Source organism: Scylla paramamosain, chromosome 39, assembly GCF_035594125.1.
Source record: "Scylla paramamosain isolate STU-SP2022 chromosome 39, ASM3559412v1, whole genome shotgun sequence".
Lineage (NCBI taxonomy): Eukaryota > Metazoa > Arthropoda > Malacostraca > Decapoda > Portunidae > Scylla > Scylla paramamosain.
This window is the reverse complement of record NC_087189.1, coordinates 6,432,501-6,451,122: the sequence shown is the minus strand read 5'-3', so window position 1 is coordinate 6,451,122 and position 18,622 is coordinate 6,432,501. Positions and strand designations below refer to the sequence as shown.

Here is an 18,622-nt window from a genome sequence, read left to right as displayed (position 1 = left end):
ATGAGTTCTATGAATATTTCATTAATACATTATGTACATGCAGGCCAGATTGAGTGTTCCATGGAGAGCAATAAGATCTAAAATCAATAATTCTAAATGGATCACTGATATAAAACCCAGAGAGAACTGAAAAGAAACATGTACAAGAGACTGGGAGGAATTAAGAGTTAATATAATGCACTGGTTGGAGACTTGGAATAGTTAAAAAATAAAAAAAAATAAAAAGTTAAAAACAACTATGAAATTAAGTTTTCTTTCCAATACCTTTTCTGTTTGCAAGACTTTGTGGCTTCTCTATGTGTCTTACAAAACTTTGATTTAGAAGCAGTTTTCTTTCCTTTGAAATTCCTAAGTAAACACAAATTATATATCACTAGATTCACAAGGAAACTATCTTTATGATGTCACAAGAAATTTGCTAAAAAAAGAAATTTCACTATTTTTTACCTCAAAAATAAATACAAAAGAAAAAAATGTTCACAATCTCAGAGCTCAGAACTTTTCCAGTGTGCATTCTGTGCACTAAACATTTTTTATGAGCTTTATGACCTTTACAATAGCACTATTGTCATTGCAGTATGTCAATTAAATCTCAAGAAAATAAAGGAAAACTGAAATCTTAATTCATCTCGCATTACGTGCAGAAAGTCTGAGTCACTGGCTGAAACTGACAAATTATCTAAGCGTCAATCTATTCAGTGAAGCATCAACATTGCCAATTCCTTACTATAGAGAAAACGATACTCATATCCGACTCAACACAAAAAATTGACACAATTACACCAGAAACTTTAATTTGATGAATTCAAATAACTTTTTTGATGCACCTGTGCATCTGGTGTATGAGGATTAAAATGGCTAGTTAAGTGAAGACATAACTAAGGGGATTTTTTAGGTATACAAAACAGAAGATCCTCAGCCTATTAGAAGCATCTGATATAAAGTTAGTTTTGCAGAAGGGGTGACAAATTCTAAATAACTATTTTTTATGCAAGAAAACATGCAAGTAATACTAGGAACCAAACAGTTTCTGAGGAAATAAGATAAGCTAGTAGATATTCCCATTACCAAAAAGATGGGTACAATGAAAAATTGAAATCACAATGGCCCGATGGAATGTAATCCAGAGTATTAAATTTAATATTGCTAGAATACAAACCATTGATTAATATCACTAGATTCAGCTAAGGTGCCTTTAATGTGGAAACATGAATATAGTTCCTATTTTTAAGAAAGAAGATAAAATACAATGACAGTGAACCATTGCTATATCAGTCTGACCTAAATTTTAGTAAATTAATGAAGTCAGTAATTGTGAGGAGTATTAAGGATAATTTAGACAAGTATGATTAATGAAGGATTCACAGCATGGGTTCATGATGAGAAAATCATGCCTCATCAACTTAGTGAATTTTGATAGTAAAATTTATGAGGCAGCAGATAATAGGAATAATTATGACATAATATATCTGGACTTAAGGCATCTGATAAGGATTTGATAAGAATTCATCTGTAAGACCATTAAAAATCAAGGATTTGATAAGAATTCATCTGTAAGACCATTAAAAATCATCAAGTAATATCAAGATTACATCTGGCAGTGATTCTAAACTATTATGAGTAGTAGTTGTTAAGATACAAGGAAGGAAACTGCACAGGGAGGGATATAGGACTGTCTGAGTCAGTACAGAGGAGGAAGAATAAAAATATAAGGGATGCATAATATTCCTTATGAGAGGAGATAAAAGTTTTTTTGTTAAATTTACATTTGTCTGAAAGGCATAGATTAGGAGGGCATCTGACAGAGGTACAGTATTTATGTGGCAAAAGGGACAAAACAAGGATGATAAAACAAAATCTTTAAGGTTAGCAATCAGGATAGGATTATAAGTAATGGGTTTAAGCTTGATAGCATTAGACTATCTTTTGAAGATACTGATTCTTAGAGTGATGCATGACTAGAATAGAGTTAATAATGTTGTTTGTGAAGAGTCAACAGACTCTTTAAATTAATAATAATGTTGCTTGTGAAGAGTCAACAGACTCTTTAAATTAAGTTACATTAGAAACTCTTACATTTATGAAAGAGATGACAGGTGGACACAGGTAGTTATGCTTCATACAAGGAATCCTACATGTAAGCCTATTGTTTTTTTCAAGCTTCACTCTTTTTCTTATTTGTTATATTCTCACCAGTCTAAAAGTAAGGTTTTGGCCGAGTTCAGGGTGCTGAGTGATCTTGTCCAGATTGGCAGCAATCACCACCAGGTCCCTGCCATCCACCAGTCCGGCAGCCACAAGTTCAGATGCCACACCCTCAGATGTGTCTCGCCCCACACTGAACTCAAATCGAATATCATTGAGTTCTCTCCTTTGGTTTCTGGAATGGCAAGTTCATCATGACAAACGTCAGAGCACCAACACCACACATGGATGGACAGTCTAGTGACTCATCATTGCATAACAAACACATATAATCTGCAAAAAGGTCTATAAACATTGAGCCTTAAAAATCTCAGGTAACCTCACAAACCAAAGTATATATTTTATATTAATTGTGTATTATGGAAATTGTCAACTCTCTTAAAAAGTTATTTAAGTCATCCACACAATGACAACAACTGACACCTGACTTAATAAAAAATGATGCTCTGGAAAATGTGAAAAAATAAACAGCTTCAGCCGACTTAAATCTCTCTCTCTCTCTCTCTCTCTCTCTCTCTCTCTCTCTCTCTCTCTCTCTGACGAACTTGACTAATTCCCTCTCCCTTTAGTGGTGACCTTACCTGACCCTTAGCACCAAGTTGATTGGATCACTCTCCGCTTGCACCTGCTGGACAGGGGCAGTCACGTAGCCCTCAGTCACCCCCTGGGGCATCTGGGCCATGGGCAGGGACATGTTGGGATCAGCAACAGGTTGAGGGTATGCCATGCCCTGAGGTAAGGCAGTGGACATGACAGGAGCCATGGGAGCTGCCATCATCATGTCAGGCACCATGCCACTCACTGCCACCATGCCAGGCACCTGTACAATCCAAACACAATAACATTGAAAAATTTACCCTTTTACAAACTAGTTTTGGAAGACAATCATGTGTTAAAGTATTTATAAAGTAAGTTAAGTATTTCCCTCCATAATCTGCTGAAGGAAGCAATATACAAACCTTCATAGCCATAATGAATGCAGTCACTACACAGAAGGTAACACTGACATTACAGTAAATACTACAAGGACATTTAACACTCCATCAAAGCAACAGTTACTGATAAACTTTGAGTAAAAGTAACCACTTCCATGTGCTAAGTAAAACAAGGAAAGTCAATGGACAATTCTGGCACTACACTAGTTTCCTCAAACCCTGATACTTAAGTATGAATCCCAAAGAGTAATGATCAAGGAAAAATATTTGCAAGCATTGCTTTACCTTTACGAAGCTCATGGCATCAGGCTTGATAAGAGGCAAGTGAATCAGCAATACTGAACTGCACCAAACTTCTTTATACAATGATCAACTGTACACATCTGCCCTACATCTACACACACCTGTTGTGGCATCATTCCCACAGGCTGTTGGGGGATGTGCTGGAGTGGATATGCCTGAGGAGGTAACTGCTGTGGGTGCTGTTGAGGGACAGAGGCCATGTGCTGGAGGACCTGTTGTGGTGCTACTGGCTGCTGGTACTGGATAGGGTATGACTGTGGGGTAACACCACCAACACCACCTGCTAACTGTTGCATGACCTGTGGCTGGTAGCTAAGTGGAGGCTGAGGCTGCTGCTGAATTAACATTGACTGTGGTGGTATTCCATCCTGCTGAGTTTGGACTGGCTGCTGTTGTGGTACTGGCTGCTGCGTTGGTACTGGCTGCGGCTGTGTTGGTACTGGCTGTGGCTGTTGCTGCTGCTGCTGCTGCTGTGGTGTGGCCTCTATAACTGGACTGGTCTGTGTGGCTGGAGGGGTTGACTGTGGTGGCAGAGGTGGCTGCTGCTCCTGTGTCTTGGGCTGCTGTTGCTGTGTTACCTGAGGCTGCTGCGTGGAGGACTGTGTGGACTCAGACAGTGTTGAGGACTGTGACTGCGACTGCTGTTGTTGATGCTTCTCATTGCTGCTTTCACTGCTGCTGATGGAGATCTTGTCAGCCTGTGTGGCAGAGGGAGGCAGGCATGGCATGAGGAACATTACCTTTGGTCAACACTGAGGGCAACTTTGTATTAAAAGAGGGATGTCATCTCACTGCAGGAGGAGACAGTAGACACCTGCTGAAATGTTCATTACTCCCAGTGAGGTCTGAAGCATTGGATCAGAGGATACTGTGAACTTATCAATAACCAAGCTGTGACCTCACTGAACTTTTCCCTTTGTGTCCCACAACACAAGGGAACAGTCACAGCCTGCCCTCTAAAGACAACTCTCTTCCTTCACACAAAAACTACATGTACCTAATTACACACAAACCCTTTACTCAAAATTATAAATCAAATATGACAACTACAAACCCTTTACTCAAAATTATAAATTAAATATGACAACTTCTACATCAGCCTCAGAGTCCTGTCTGGAGAGAGGACCAAAAATGTCCAAAGGTCAGACTGCTCTTCTGATATCAACCCCAAGTGTCTTGACATCCCCCTCAACTCGAAATTTTTCAAGATCTAACTCCTCTCATGACTTCTTGCAACTAGCCAAAAACATCTCCAATAACTCTGCTTCTTTCTTCCCTCCTTTATTTCAACCAGATAGCACCACTCTTATCTTATCTATCTCTAAAGCTGAACTCTTCACTCAAACCTTTGCTAAAACTCTACCTTGGATGATTCAGGGCTTGTTCCTCCCTCTCCTGCCCCCTGACTACTTCATGCTACTTATTAAAATTCTTCACAATTATTTTTTCCATGCCCTCACTGGCCTAAACCCTCGGAAGGCTTATGGACCTGATGGGGTTCCTCCTATTGTTCTCCGAAACTGTGCCTCCATGGTTGCCTTACCTAGTCACTTTTTCAACTGTTTGTCAACATCTACCTCTCCTTCTTGCTGGAAGTTTACCTATATTCAGCCTATTCCTAAAAAAGGTGACCATTCTAATCCTTCAAACTAACTTCCTATTGATTTAATTTCTTGCCTATCTAAAGTTTTTGAATCTATCCTCAACAGGAAGATCCTTAAACATCTAACACTTCACAACCTTCTATCTGATCGCCAGTAAGGATTCCATCAAGGCCACTCTCTGGTTTTCCTTACTGAGTCTTAGTCATCCTCTTTTAGAGATTTTGGTGAAACTTTTGCTGTTGTATTAGACATATCAAAAGCTTTTGATAGAGTCTGGCACAAAGCTTTGATTTCTAAACTACCCTCCTACAGAGTCTATCCTTCTCTCTTTAACTTCATCTCAAGTTTCCTTTCTGACTGTTCTATTGCTGCTGTGGTAGACAGTCACTGTTAAATGTATTAATGGTAGTGTTCCTCAGGGTTCTGTCCTGTCACTCACTCTCTTCCTATTATTCATCAATTATCTTCTAAACCAAACTTCTTATCCTATCCACTCCTACGCTGATGATACCACCCTGCACTTTTCCACGTCTTTTCGTAGACATCTGAGCCTTCAGAAGTAAACAGTTCATGCAAGGAAGTCATAGAACACATGACTTCTGATCTCACAAGAATTTCTGATTGGGGCAGAGCAAAGTTAGTACTGTTCAATGCCACAAAACTCAATTCCTCCATCTCCATCTATCAACTTGACACAACCTTCCAGACAACTATCCCCTCTTCTTCAATGACACTCGACTGTCACTCAACTGTGGAATCAAAAACTTTTCATCTTATCAACTCCTCTCCTCTAACTCACTGTCTTCAGCCTCTTTCTCATCACTGGACTGCTGCATCTCTTGCTATCTTTTACCACTATTTTCATGTTAACTGTTCTTCTGATCTTGCTAACTACATACCTCCCATCCTCTCACGGCCTCACTGCACAAGATTTTCTTCTTTCTCTCATCCCTATTCTGTTCACCTCTCTAATGCAAGAGTTAACCAGTACTCTCAATCATTCATCCCTTTCTCTGGTAAACTCTGCCTGCTTTTGTATTTCCACCTTCTTATAACTTGAAGTCTTTCAAGGAGGAGGTTTCAAGACACTTATCCTTCAATTTTCAATGATTCTTTTGACATCTCTTTAGGGACTGGCACCTCAGTGGGATTTTTTTTTTCTCTCTTTTTTGTTTCCCTTGGCCAATGACCCTCTCATGTATAACAAAAAAATAAAATAAAATAAAATAAAATAAAATAAAATAAAATAAAAATAAATTAATTAAATAAATAAATATATAAAAATGGGTCAAAAGGTTCAGATATGTGACCAAGACCATGATGTCATGAAAATTTCAGACTCACCACCAAGAATGCAGGGTTTTTTTTTTCTTTCAGTTCCCTTCCTGTTAGGTGAGGATTACATTCTATTTATCTTTTCATTATGCTCAAGGGTCACTGAGCAACTTCCTAACCCAGGATTCAGTTCATGCTGTGCAATAGATGGTGTGGCCACCATTTTACCTGTATACTGTCAGGCCTTGATGTGGAAGTATGTTGCCAGCTGTGCTATGCATAAGCTCAATATGGATCTAGTAAGGTTATCCACAAGACTAACTTTCCACCAGGAGCCAACAGGGCTTAGAGTGTGAGTGATGTGTGTATAAATATGTAATACTTTGTCTGAGCTACAATGTATGGGATTACAGGCCTGGTATATAAATAAATAGACTGATGTTCAACAGTCAACAACACACACTTATCAGTAACTCTCATGAGCTCACTCCAGACTGAAAACATTATTATACTCATAACTACATTGTCTCATGTGCCATCAGGTTAGCTAAGGATGAGAAAGACACTTTAGAGGTACAGACACGACCTGACTTACACTAGCCTTACACTTGTCACCAACCATGATTAATAATCAGAAAGTTAGAAAATAAGCCAAAAATCTTGGAACACAGCCAAAAAGGTCTTAGCAGGTCAAGAATTGAATGTAAACAACATAGTGCCTCTTTCCCTCATTACACTGTTGCCTGGTGTGGGTAACAGCTAAAAGTGGCACTAGGCAGGAAGGACATGGTGAATTTGAACCTGCAGTGGAGTGACAAACAGAATTTGGACTAGCAGGTATTCTTCTTTGCATCTCTGGAAGTTTGTAAGTCAAGGATCATCTGTACATGATATGCTGTCTTCTACTGGACATGGCAACACACACTCAAATGAAGCAAATATATTCCGAAGCATATAGCTGACGAAGTCATCAAACAAAACAAACAAATGTGTAAATAAATAAATAGGCAAATGCATAAACAAAATAAATTATCAGAAAAAAATAAATAAATTGAAATTCCTGTAACATTAATTTTGACAGTACAGAAACATCTAGGCTTCCTTATTTGCAGCAGTACACACCTCATCTGCATCCTTCTCATCCTCCTCATCGCTGGACCATACCCAGTCACCACTCTGTGTTCTGTGGAGTCGGCCTGATGTGCCAGGTTGCCTGCTGCGGGACTGCTGCAAAAAGGAGTGTTACTTGAATCCTTGTAAGGAAACTTTGACCAAGAAATTCCATTGCAAAATCTATTTCAAATTCATGTCAGGTCTTAGGTGATATCTTGACTTAATAGCATTAGTGATGAAGGAGTATGTATATAAAATTTATGAGGATTTGGTTGCATAGTCTTCAGGTATTTAGTGACAGTGTAACGTGACTAGGATTCTGCAGCAATACAAAACCTGCCATTGATGGAAACCATCATCAGCAATGGAATCAAGTGTCTATTATATTCAAACACACAAGGACCACAAACATTTCATCCCACTGCAAACCTATACCCCAACCTGCAAGCTGCCACAAAACATGACCAGTGCCACTCAACACCTGACCCGCAGTGAAATGAGAGGTGAAAAAGTACACAGGTCTCCTGTTGGACACTGTTTGATATGTCTCTTTTTCTATGTGAAGATATGCTAAGATATGTGTGTGTAGGAATATGTTAAATGGCTGGAAAATATGTATACCCATGTGTGCATGGGTGTCTAAAATAAATATTATAAAATGGACAGGAACATGACTAATATATGACAAGTCTCTTCGTAAATTATTAATTGGAATGTGGGTCAAATTGTTTCTCTCTCTTGATTGTCATTGGTACTGTTACTGATGGAGACAATATATTGAAGCAGAGATGGGAATCATACTAGCTAATTATTATGGGGATGAAAACACTACAAAACAGATTAAAATTAAATGAAAGACCAAATGAGAGCTAGATAACATTTGGGACACATGAACTGATAATATTAACCAAAATTAAAATAATTTCCAAATGACAACCTAGAAAGTTCCCTTCTCTCCCTTGAGCAAGTTCTACTGATCATCCACACTCAAGATACACAAAAAAGATAATCTGGCCATCAGCAGCCCTTCAATCTTGTTTATGTAATGTGCAACACTGTGCAGACAAGTTAGTGCCAATGGTCACACTGCATGGTGCATCGAGCATCTAAGAAAGGCAATGAGTAGGAAAGCTTTGATAGCAATACATACACATAAATAAAATGAAAGATCAAGGCAGATAAAAAAAATTACACAAGAACACTAAGAAACAAAATTAATAGAAACTCAATCAATAAAAAATAAAAATGTGCTGAAAAATTAGTAGCATAAGCATAAACATATTAAATGGATAATGAAGAAAATTAATGTAAGAATAAGGAAAGCAAAAAAAATAATTAAAACACGTAGAAAACAAAGAAGCAGATAATGTGTTTATAAAAAAAAGCTATTCAGATAAGCTTGTGTGTGTGAGTGTGTGTGTAGAAAGAGAGAGAGAGAGAGAGAGAGAGAGAGAGAGAGAGAGAGAGAGAGAGAGAGAGAGAGAGAGAGAGAGAGAGAGAGAGAGAGAGAGAGAGTATAGAAAAGTAGAGGATGATAAAGTAATGCAGCTGTGAATTGTTAATAACAGAAGTAAAATGAGAAAACAGGAGACAGAAAAGATAGAAAATAACACCGTAAAGCATACAAACTAAATACGCATGTATACACACACACACACACAATCCATACAAGTAGTCTAAGACTTCTTGTATGGATAAAAAGTAAATACATCAAAATAAGTTTAAATAATGTAACTATACAACTTGCTTCATAAAAAGTTACTGAACTGCATGTCTCTGCAATTCTCAGACCAGAAAACTTTGCACCTTACTTCTATGAAAAAAAAAAATAAAAAATTTAAAAAAATTAGGATCAAGCAGTGGCTAATCATTCACTCAATAAAATTTATGATGGGAAAGAAAAGCAGTTTGTTCAGTACTATTAACTTAATACATGTAAGTGACCATGACACTGAGAGGCAACACAAGGAACTCACACCCTGAAAACTAAGCAGACTCCCTCTCCCCCAAATAAACTTCTCTCTTACAATGCAATTTGCACACATGAAGTGAAAATTCCTGCTTTCTCACCACAACTTTCAACCTTATGACAGGAGAAACTTCATATAGAAGAAAAATCACAAGTGGTGACTTAAGGCTCAGGTGATGGGATGACTCAGCACCAAGCACAAGTAACACATACACACTCATTCATATTGTATTATCATGTCCTTATTCCATGTATATTTTCAGCTCTTAAGCTGTTTATTTTAAATAAACTGATAATAATCATTATTACTTACACACACACACACACACACACACACACACACACACAGAGCATGTGATGAGGTTTCAGCATTAAGGTCTACAAGAGGAAAAATTTATAAACTACCACACTATGAATCACGATCTATTAACTCTCCTCCCTTTACCTTTCCCTCAACCAAACATACCTGTGTCCCTCCTCACTACCAACCACGCTCACCACGCATCCCTCAACCACAGTCACTTAGCACTCATAACACACTTCCACCCCCTATAAAAGATAACTCCAGTTTGCCTGACTAATTTCTAAGCTGCTGAGGTTACTGAGAGAATCCATGATTAGCAGGGAAGTTTTTAATATAGTATTATTTATTGCCATATAGTATTATTTATTGCCAGGAGTGTTAATATATATATACTTGCAAGTGTGTACAGAAGTGTTATGGATCAAAAGTGTGTGCATGTGTGTGCGTGTGTGTGTAATGGAAAAAGGAGGATGACAATACAAAAAATCACTCACCCACACCAAATGGCAACAATCACCAACACAACATAAAATAAACATCAATTAGGTATGCCAAAATTTAAGCAGCATTCCTCTTGTATATTTTCTATATTCTTTTGCTGAATATCTTTTTATTAGAGACAAAAAAAAAAAAAAAAAAAAAAAAAAAAAAAAAAAAAAAAAAAAAAAAATATCATACGTCAGCCAGGGTTGGACAGGTTGGGCAGGGAGAGAGAAGATGTGGGGATCAGTGAGTGGTCCAAAGCAAAGGTCCCGTCATAGAAAGGAATGATTACGGGGTTGGTGTCAATTCACGGAACGGAATCACTAAACTCACTCACCCTCCGTCTTAAGAAGGGCTCATCCTGCAAGCAGATAAGAAAACAACACATGAAAAGTAATAAAGGGAAAGAGGACATAAAAAAAAGAAGGGAAGGTATCATTGTTATAAGGAAAGGTTAGTGCAACATTCATATCTTATTATTTCTCTCGTTCTCTTCACTTTGTCTTTGTTTGTCTGTGTTTCTGTCTCCCTCCTCTGTTCATCTTTGTTTCTGTCACTATGTACAATTTCTATACAAGTCCATCTATTGCCTGTCTTTGTTTCTGTCTCTCCTTCTCTGTTGATCTTTATTTGTCACTTCATAGTTTCTATATAAGTTCATATCTATTCACTTTTGTGTCTGTCTGTCTGTCTGTCTGTCTGTCTGTCTGTCTCTCTCTCTCTCTCTCTCTCTCTCTCTCTCTCTCTCTCTCTCTCTCTCTCTCTCTCTCTCTCTCTCTCTCTCTCTCTCTGACTCACTCCATTTCTCCTTTTCCATCTCTACTTCTACAAACTCACCAAACATACAATACAAGAATAACATGCAAATAATATAATACAAAAAAGTTATTTGGGTAATAAACGAAAGAAAACACGTACAATGACAACAATGCCAAAATAATGAGTGGCAAAGTTTAATAAGCAAATTAGTTATGTTAAAATATTGATTCCAAAATGATAGATTAAAGTAGTAACACCCTCAGTCTGGACACCTAAAATTTAGCACATTATAACCAAAAATTCCACCTGTAATTATATTAGCAGTGTACAAAATAATATTAGCAGTACACAAAGTATTAGGTTCTGCATATGCAACACAGCAGCTAAAAAAAAAAAAAAAAAAAAGGAACTGAATGGCAACCGACTAAATTGAGGATGGGTAAACTCATGGAGATGTGAAGTTATAAAAACATTGCTATCACTGCAAATAACATGATAAAGCTGCACAGGGTCTATGTTGGGTCTTGACTAAGTTATATTTAAAGTGCAAAGTTAAAAAGGGAATGAAGCTCACACGCTAAGACATGGGCTGGGGATAATGCAGTCTGAGGGAGTGGCATGGAAGAATTATAAATAAAAAGACTGCTTCATGAGAAAAGTGGCACCAAATCAGCTTCCACAGACAAAAAAAGTGATAATGTATCTCTTAATAAAGAAAGAGCTAGGTTCACTCATTAAAATACTAAATGAATAATAAATATATGAATAACTACCTAGTAGGATATACTGATGGGCATGCTGGACTACAGATACAGTACTCTTTCTACACAAACAGCCAGACTAATGCAAAATACACCCATACAATTCTTACAATTACCCCCTAATGCAAATTACACTCCGCACAATTCTATCCCCCAAAGACTATCTCCACAAAGACACATTTCTATCAGCATGCAAGTACACAACAAAGTCATTCCAGCAAAATATTAAAACAAAACAAATAAAAAAAGGTTTATTTATGGACGAGAGAAAAATAGCAAAAACTAAGAACTAAAAAGTTACAAGTAAGGTAAAATGAATAAAATTACACCACCACCTTCCACGCATTGCCTGAAATGTATCCTAATGAGAAATGTGCCTTTGGAAGTAAGAGGCTTTTGAGTTCTGTCCCCTTCCTTACACCTCACAGGTCACTGGCAGGACAGGGCACACCCACCTTGGCCACTCTTTCCTCTATGGACGGACCGCCCTGCAGCAACACACTCTGGAGGTATTTCTTGTCCTTGGCTCTCTTGAAGAAGGGGTGTTTCAGGAGCTCTGATGCTGTGGGCCTCTTGGTGGGGTCCTTCTGCAGGCAGTCAGCAATCATCTTGCGAATCGCCTTGCCATATCCCTTGTACTGGTCCTGGAGTGGGAAGTGATGAAGGCCGGTTTCTACTCTCTTTATCTGTCCATCTTATTCTTTGTACTCCTTCTTTATGAACACTTTATTACTTCCCTATCTATGTTACACTGTTCTTCAATGAATATCATTTTTTTTTATGTAGGAAGGACACTGGCCAAGGGCAACTAAAATCCAATAAAAAAAAAAAAAAGCCCACTGAAATGACAGTCCCATAAAAGGGTCAAAGCAGTAGTCAAAAATTGATGAATAAGTGTCTTGAAACCTCCCTCTTGAAGGAATTCAAGTCATAGGAAGATGGAAATACAGAAGCAGGTAGGGAGTTCCAGAGTTTACCAGAGAAAGGGATGAATGATTGAGAATACTGGTTAACTCTTGCATTAGAGAGGTGGACAGAATAGGGGTGAGAGAAAGAAGAAAGTCTTGTGCAGCGAGGCCGCGGGAGGAGGAGAGGCATGCAGTTAGCATGAAAATAGCGGTAGAAGACAGCTAGAGATGCAACATTTCGTTGGTGAGAGAGAGGCTGAAGACAGTTAGTTAGAGGAGAGGAGTTGATGAGACGAAAAGCTTTTGATTCCACCCTGTCTAGAAGAGCAGTATGAGTGGAACCCCCCCTCCCAGACATGTGAAGCATACTCCGTACATGGACGGATAAGGCCCTTGTACAGAATTAGTAGCTAGGGGGGTGAGAAAAACTGGCGGAGACATCTCAGAACACCTAACTTCATAGAAGCTGTTTTAGCTAGAGATGAGATGAGTAAAACTGCCGGAGACGTCTCAGAACACCTAAATTCATAGAAGCTGTTTTAGCTAGAGATGAGATGTGAAGTTTCCAGTTCAAATTATAAGTAAAGGACAGACTGAGGATGTTCAGTGTAGAAGAGGGGGACAATTGTCACTGAAGAAGAGGGGATAGTTGTCTGGAAGGTTGTGTCGAGCTGATAGATGGAGGAATTGAGTTTTTGAGGCACTGAACAATACCAAGTTTGCTCTGCCCCAATCAGAAATTTTAGAAAGATCAGAAGTCAAGCGTTCTGTGGCTTCCCTGCGTGAAATGTTTACCTCCTGAAGGGTTGGACGTCTATGAAAAGACATGGAAAAGTGCAGGGTGGTATCATCAGCGTAGGAGTGGATAGGACAAAAAGTTTGGTTTAGATCATTAATGAATAATAAGAAGAAAGTGGGTGACAGGACAGAACCCTGAGGAACACCACTATTAATAGATTTAGGAGAACAGTGACCGTCTACCACAGCAGCAATAGAATGGTCAGAAAGGAAACTTGAGATGAAGTTATAGAGAGAAGGATACAAGCCGTAGGAGGATAGTTTGGAAATCAAAGCTTTGTGCCAGACTCTATCAAAAGCTTTTGATATGTCCAAGGCAACAGCAAAAGTTTCACCAAAATCTCTAAAAGAGGATGACCAAGACTCAGTAAGGAAAGCCAGAAGATCACCAGTAGAGCGGCCTTGACGGAACCTGTACTGGCAATCAGATAGAAAGTTGTCAAGTGATAGATGTTTAAGAATCTTCTTGTTGAGGATAGATTTAAAAACTTAAGATTGGCAGGAAATTAAAGCAATAGGACGGTAGTTTGAGGGATTAGAACGGTCATCCTTTTTAGGAACAGGTTGAATGTAGGCAAACTTCCAGCAAGAAAGAAAGGTAGATGTTGACAGACAGAGCTGAAAGAGTTTGACTAGGCAAGGTGCAAGCTCGGAGGCACAGTTTCGGAGAACAATAGGAGGGACCCCATCAGGTCCATAAGCCTTCTGAGGGTTAGGCCAGCGAGGGCATGGAAAACATCATTGCGAAGAAATTTAATAGGTGGTATGAAGTAGTCAGCGGGTGGGGGAGAGGGAAGAACAAGCCCAAAATTGTCCAGGGTAAAGTTTTTTTAGCAAAGCTTTGAGCAAAGAGTTCAGCTTTAGAAATAGATGTGATAGTAGTGGTGCCATCTGGTTGAAATAGAGGAGGGAAAGAAGAAGCAAAGTTATTGGAGATATTTTTGGCCAGATGCCAGAAGTCATGAGGGGAGTTAGATCTTGAAAGGTTTTGACACTGTTCTATCTCCTTCCCTGCCTTATTTATTTTAATTTTTTAATTCCTCAATCAGCTTTCTTTAAAAAATGTAATTACCGACTCCATAATATGTATTCTGGTATCTCTTTCAATGAACACCTACATCCATTTTTTCTCAGCTTTCTAAATTATATTTATACTTTTGCCTAATACTTAAATCTAAAAATACAAATTTAAATCTGAGACTTAAAAATCCAATATGATTCAGACTTTCTTTCCTGCTGCTGCTGCTGTAAAAAATTTACCTTTCTTTTTCATCATCATCATTCTCTCTCTCTCTCTCTCTCTCTCACCTTCTCCTCAGCACCGGTCTCCAGAGTGGGTGGGTCGTTCTGCAGAGTGAGCATCAACACCTTCATGGGTGGGTACTTGTGGTAGGGCGCTGTGCCGGTCACCATCTCTATCGCAGTGATGCCAAATGACCAGATGTCTGCCTTGAAGTCATAGCCAGACACCTGTGAGGGGAAACAAGAGTGATGGGGAGGATTAACACTTTCCTGGCAAAGGATCTACATAAAAACATTTCGAAAGCAGAACTACTTGTTGGCATGTCTTCACATACACGTTCACTCTTAAGCAACTACATTAGGTTATACCAGGATGTGTTGATCAGTATCTTCACTCTTTAATCCCTTTCACTGATAACACTCCTTCTATTTCTTTACTTTTCTATGTCTATGACTTTAACCAAAACATCTCAAACTAAACTAACTTTTCTTGGTTCTTCTATCCCTATCCAATACATTTCAGTTGCTTTAATGCAAGCACTGCACTACAGACAACCCTTTTTCATAGATTAAGCCTTATCTGTGGATGTTACATTTACATTATGGCAACCTGATGATATGTGGGTTGTAAGTGTCACATATATATGTTCTGTCTTTGTTGGGTCTAGTTTGAACTGGCCATGGGAAATCCTAGGATACGCTATCTTCTTAGACCAACACACAATACATCATGAGTCTCTGAGTCTTGGCAGCCACTGTGACAGCTATACATGCATTTTTTCTTATTTTTTCATCTCTGATTCATCAGCCAAGGAGAGCTGGTCTCAAGTCCTTATAAGAGACTATTTAGTCAAAATGATCCAGCAAGTGTGAAATTCTTCAATATCTAGCCATGTGATGTTAGTGGAGAAGACAATGATAATAGCTGTTTTTTAACCAGTGCCTCACAATAAAATATGCTGTATTGCAATCTTCCTCTAGTGGCATCAAACAATGACAGTGAGGTTCGTTGATAAAGCATACAAGTGAAACAAAAGCACATGCCACATCAGATAGAAAGGAGAGAAGTGGACTGAAGGAAATAAGGCAGGAAAGAATGGATGAGAGATAAGGAACTCAAGTTAAGGAAACAAGTGTAAATAGATTAGGATGGAGAACAACTGAAAAGATAACAGCCTCCTACACTGATGCAGTCATCTGGAAACAGCACACTCCTGCCTCTTCTTAATCTTGCCACACAAAAATCTCTCAACCAAGAGATTTTAATCTTATTGCATTTTGAATACAAAGAATGTGAGTTTAGTGCCATTTAGTTTAGTGTAACGGAGGCATAGAGAGTTGTACTACTGAGGACTCAAAGCAAGCTGTTTTTGACAAAATATCAAAACCCTCCCTGTGTGTGAGGAGAGATACACCATGTTTTTGTTAGTGTTTCGAAGGGAATTTGATGTACCCACTCACACACACAATCTCCATTACTTTGTACCACATTGAGATGGCTTCCTTCATTTATGGTCCAGCTGAGCTGCTTCAACATCTCCACCTAAATGCTGACAACATCAAACACAAAGAAAGAGATGCTGAATGTTTTCCGTTGCTAATATTTTTGCAGGCATCTGGTTATTTCTTACAACATGTATCTTGATTGCCCCTCAGGATGTGATGAGACCATATCTGGTCTCTTAGACTAAGTGCGAATGCATGCACACGCACACACAGCTTAGGCTCATGCCCTGTACAATACAACTAGGTAAATACACACACACACACACACACACACACACACACACACACACACACACACACACACACAAACACACACATCCAAACACACAGGAGGGTAAGACTGCTAACCTTCCACTCCAGCCAAGAGACAAGATCACAACTATTCAGCTAACATCCAGCACCTATTCACTGATGGGTAAACAAAGCCTACAACATGAAAGAAGATAAACCCCATAATTAGTTTCTAACTAGCTGATGATTTGGATCTGAGACTCCTCAGTTTTGAGTCACTGGCCACTATACCACTGATAATAATTACTATGATTACTTTAAAATGAACACTGGTTTGAGCTGCTCCTCTTTGTCTTGTTTATGGAAATAGGTGCTCCCCATTCTTTATTACCCACTCACCTGTTCCATGACCTCAGGTGCCATCCAGCAGGGCGTCCCCACGAAGGTGTGTCGAGACTTCTGGCGAGAAAGGTCACCGCCCGTGGAGAGCCAGGCACTGACTCCGAAGTCTGCAATCTGTACTACCCCGTCCTCTCCAAGCAAGATGTTCCCAGCCTTGATGTCTCTAGAAAGGTCAAGCTGAAATAAATGCTCCTCATATTATATTTGCTGTAATTGAATGTATTTTCATTAAAAGTTCACAAGAAAAAACACACTGCTACTACCTTTAAGATTAACACTACCTCCCTAACGGTGCTTGTTTCTATTGATATTCTCATTGCTAAATCTGCTCTCACAAATACAAAGAAACACAATTACATGCATAAATCGACTCAATCTCTGTATAACAACAGGTTGATAGATTGATTGGGACTTGACATCACAACAAGGTCATGTGGTGCTGTCTGCATAACAAATGTACTGAGCTGAAAACCTCATGAAAACAAAACTTGGAGCACAATAGATAACTCATGAGTAGACAACACAAAACATACACAAGAATGAGCCTCCTGGTGAAGTGAGTAAAGCAGAGGACAGGAGCACATAACAAAGCCTGGTCAAAGGAGAAATGTGGAAGAATTAAGTAAACATAAGCATCAACTAACTGCACAACTCTTTGCCCTTTTCATCCCCAAAGCATTACAACTGAGCTGAGAACACAAGAACCAACACAGCCAGAAACCACATGGCCAGCCACACACCAAGCCTAAAAGGAACCATCCTCAGCACACAGACTCTGCCTCCGGGTGATACCTGTGGATTTGTCCATTGTTGTGGAAATACTCAAGGCCCTTCAGTACTTCCCTAAGTGCTGTGGCGATAACTGCCTCATCAAACACTCCATGCTTGCAGTCTGTGCTCTTCATCCTGCAACAAAGGCTTGTTTAATGGATCACTGATGAAAGGAGTGCACTTTTATTAGGAGAATTTTCAAGATGGTAATTATGTACAGTCAAAATGTATTATTGCATAGTATGAAGAAATGTCATAAGTGTAATAAAGGCAAGTACATATATCATATTTGACAGTAACTATGTATGATTAAAATGTAATGATGCATTGTAAGGAGAAATGTCAGAGTGTAATAAAGACATATATATTATGTTTGACAGCATATCACAATAGAAATATTAGATCTCCGTTTCATGACAGCATATCTAAGAAACAAGTTTTCAGTGTATTCAAACATGTAATGCTTAAAGCAAGCCAGCCATACATCACAAAATATTACAGAACATTGGCCATGACAAGAAACCTTAAGTATAGCAAAAAAAAAACAATACTGTGTATAGTTTATGCCAGTTCTATATCAAAATATCCTTGAGTAAAATGTCCCTAAACTTTGCAACAATTCAAAGTGCATCATTAATATTATATCATGAATTATTAAAATCTAAAACATGACTGCCATTAAATAAATCTCAGGTTAAAAACTGACCCAAGAAAAATCTTGCTTTGGTAGGCAACAATACCACCCCACCACCACCATCACAAGAGGTAATGGTGGTGGTTTCATCCACCAACACATTTACTCAATACACACAACATAAAGCTGAAACATGAAATATCAGAGTACACACTGAATTAATCAACATCCCTCTAAAAATCAAGGTCTAATCTTTTCACTTTTTTTTTTTATCTTCATGTTTTGTCTGTTATTGAAGCATACTAGCTTTGCATATTTTAATGCAGTGTGATTGGCATCTCATGTAGTATTATTTTTCAATTTTTTTTACTTCCTCTACTAATCAAACACTTTTCAGTGAATCATAATACTGTCACCTT

General features: G+C 38.5%; 1 protein-coding gene across 15 annotated transcripts in view; it reads right to left on the bottom strand.

Moving 5' to 3' along the window:
* LOC135092127 (serine/threonine-protein kinase OSR1-like) overlaps positions 1–18,622 on the bottom strand; it is a 160,978-nt gene that overhangs the window by 7,217 nt on the left and 135,139 nt on the right. For 11 of the 15 annotated variants that reach the window (XM_063990356.1, XM_063990363.1, XM_063990357.1 and 8 more), the window contains 9 exons: positions 17,591–17,704; positions 16,796–16,961; positions 14,726–14,887; positions 12,167–12,355; positions 10,529–10,552; positions 7,445–7,549; positions 3,545–4,141; positions 2,787–3,025; positions 2,194–2,380 (listed from right to left, as the gene is read on the bottom strand). In XM_063990356.1, coding sequence (XP_063846426.1) covers positions 2,194–2,380; positions 2,787–3,025; positions 3,545–4,141; positions 7,445–7,549; positions 10,529–10,552; positions 12,167–12,355; positions 14,726–14,887; positions 16,796–16,961; positions 17,591–17,704 — 1,783 coding nt within the window. The remainder of the gene's footprint in view (positions 1–2,193; positions 2,381–2,786; positions 3,026–3,544; positions 4,142–7,444; positions 7,550–10,528; positions 10,553–12,166; positions 12,356–14,725; positions 14,888–16,795; positions 16,962–17,590; positions 17,705–18,622) is intronic. The other 4 variants (XM_063990359.1, XM_063990367.1, XM_063990360.1 and 1 more) reach the window with 3 other exon arrangements.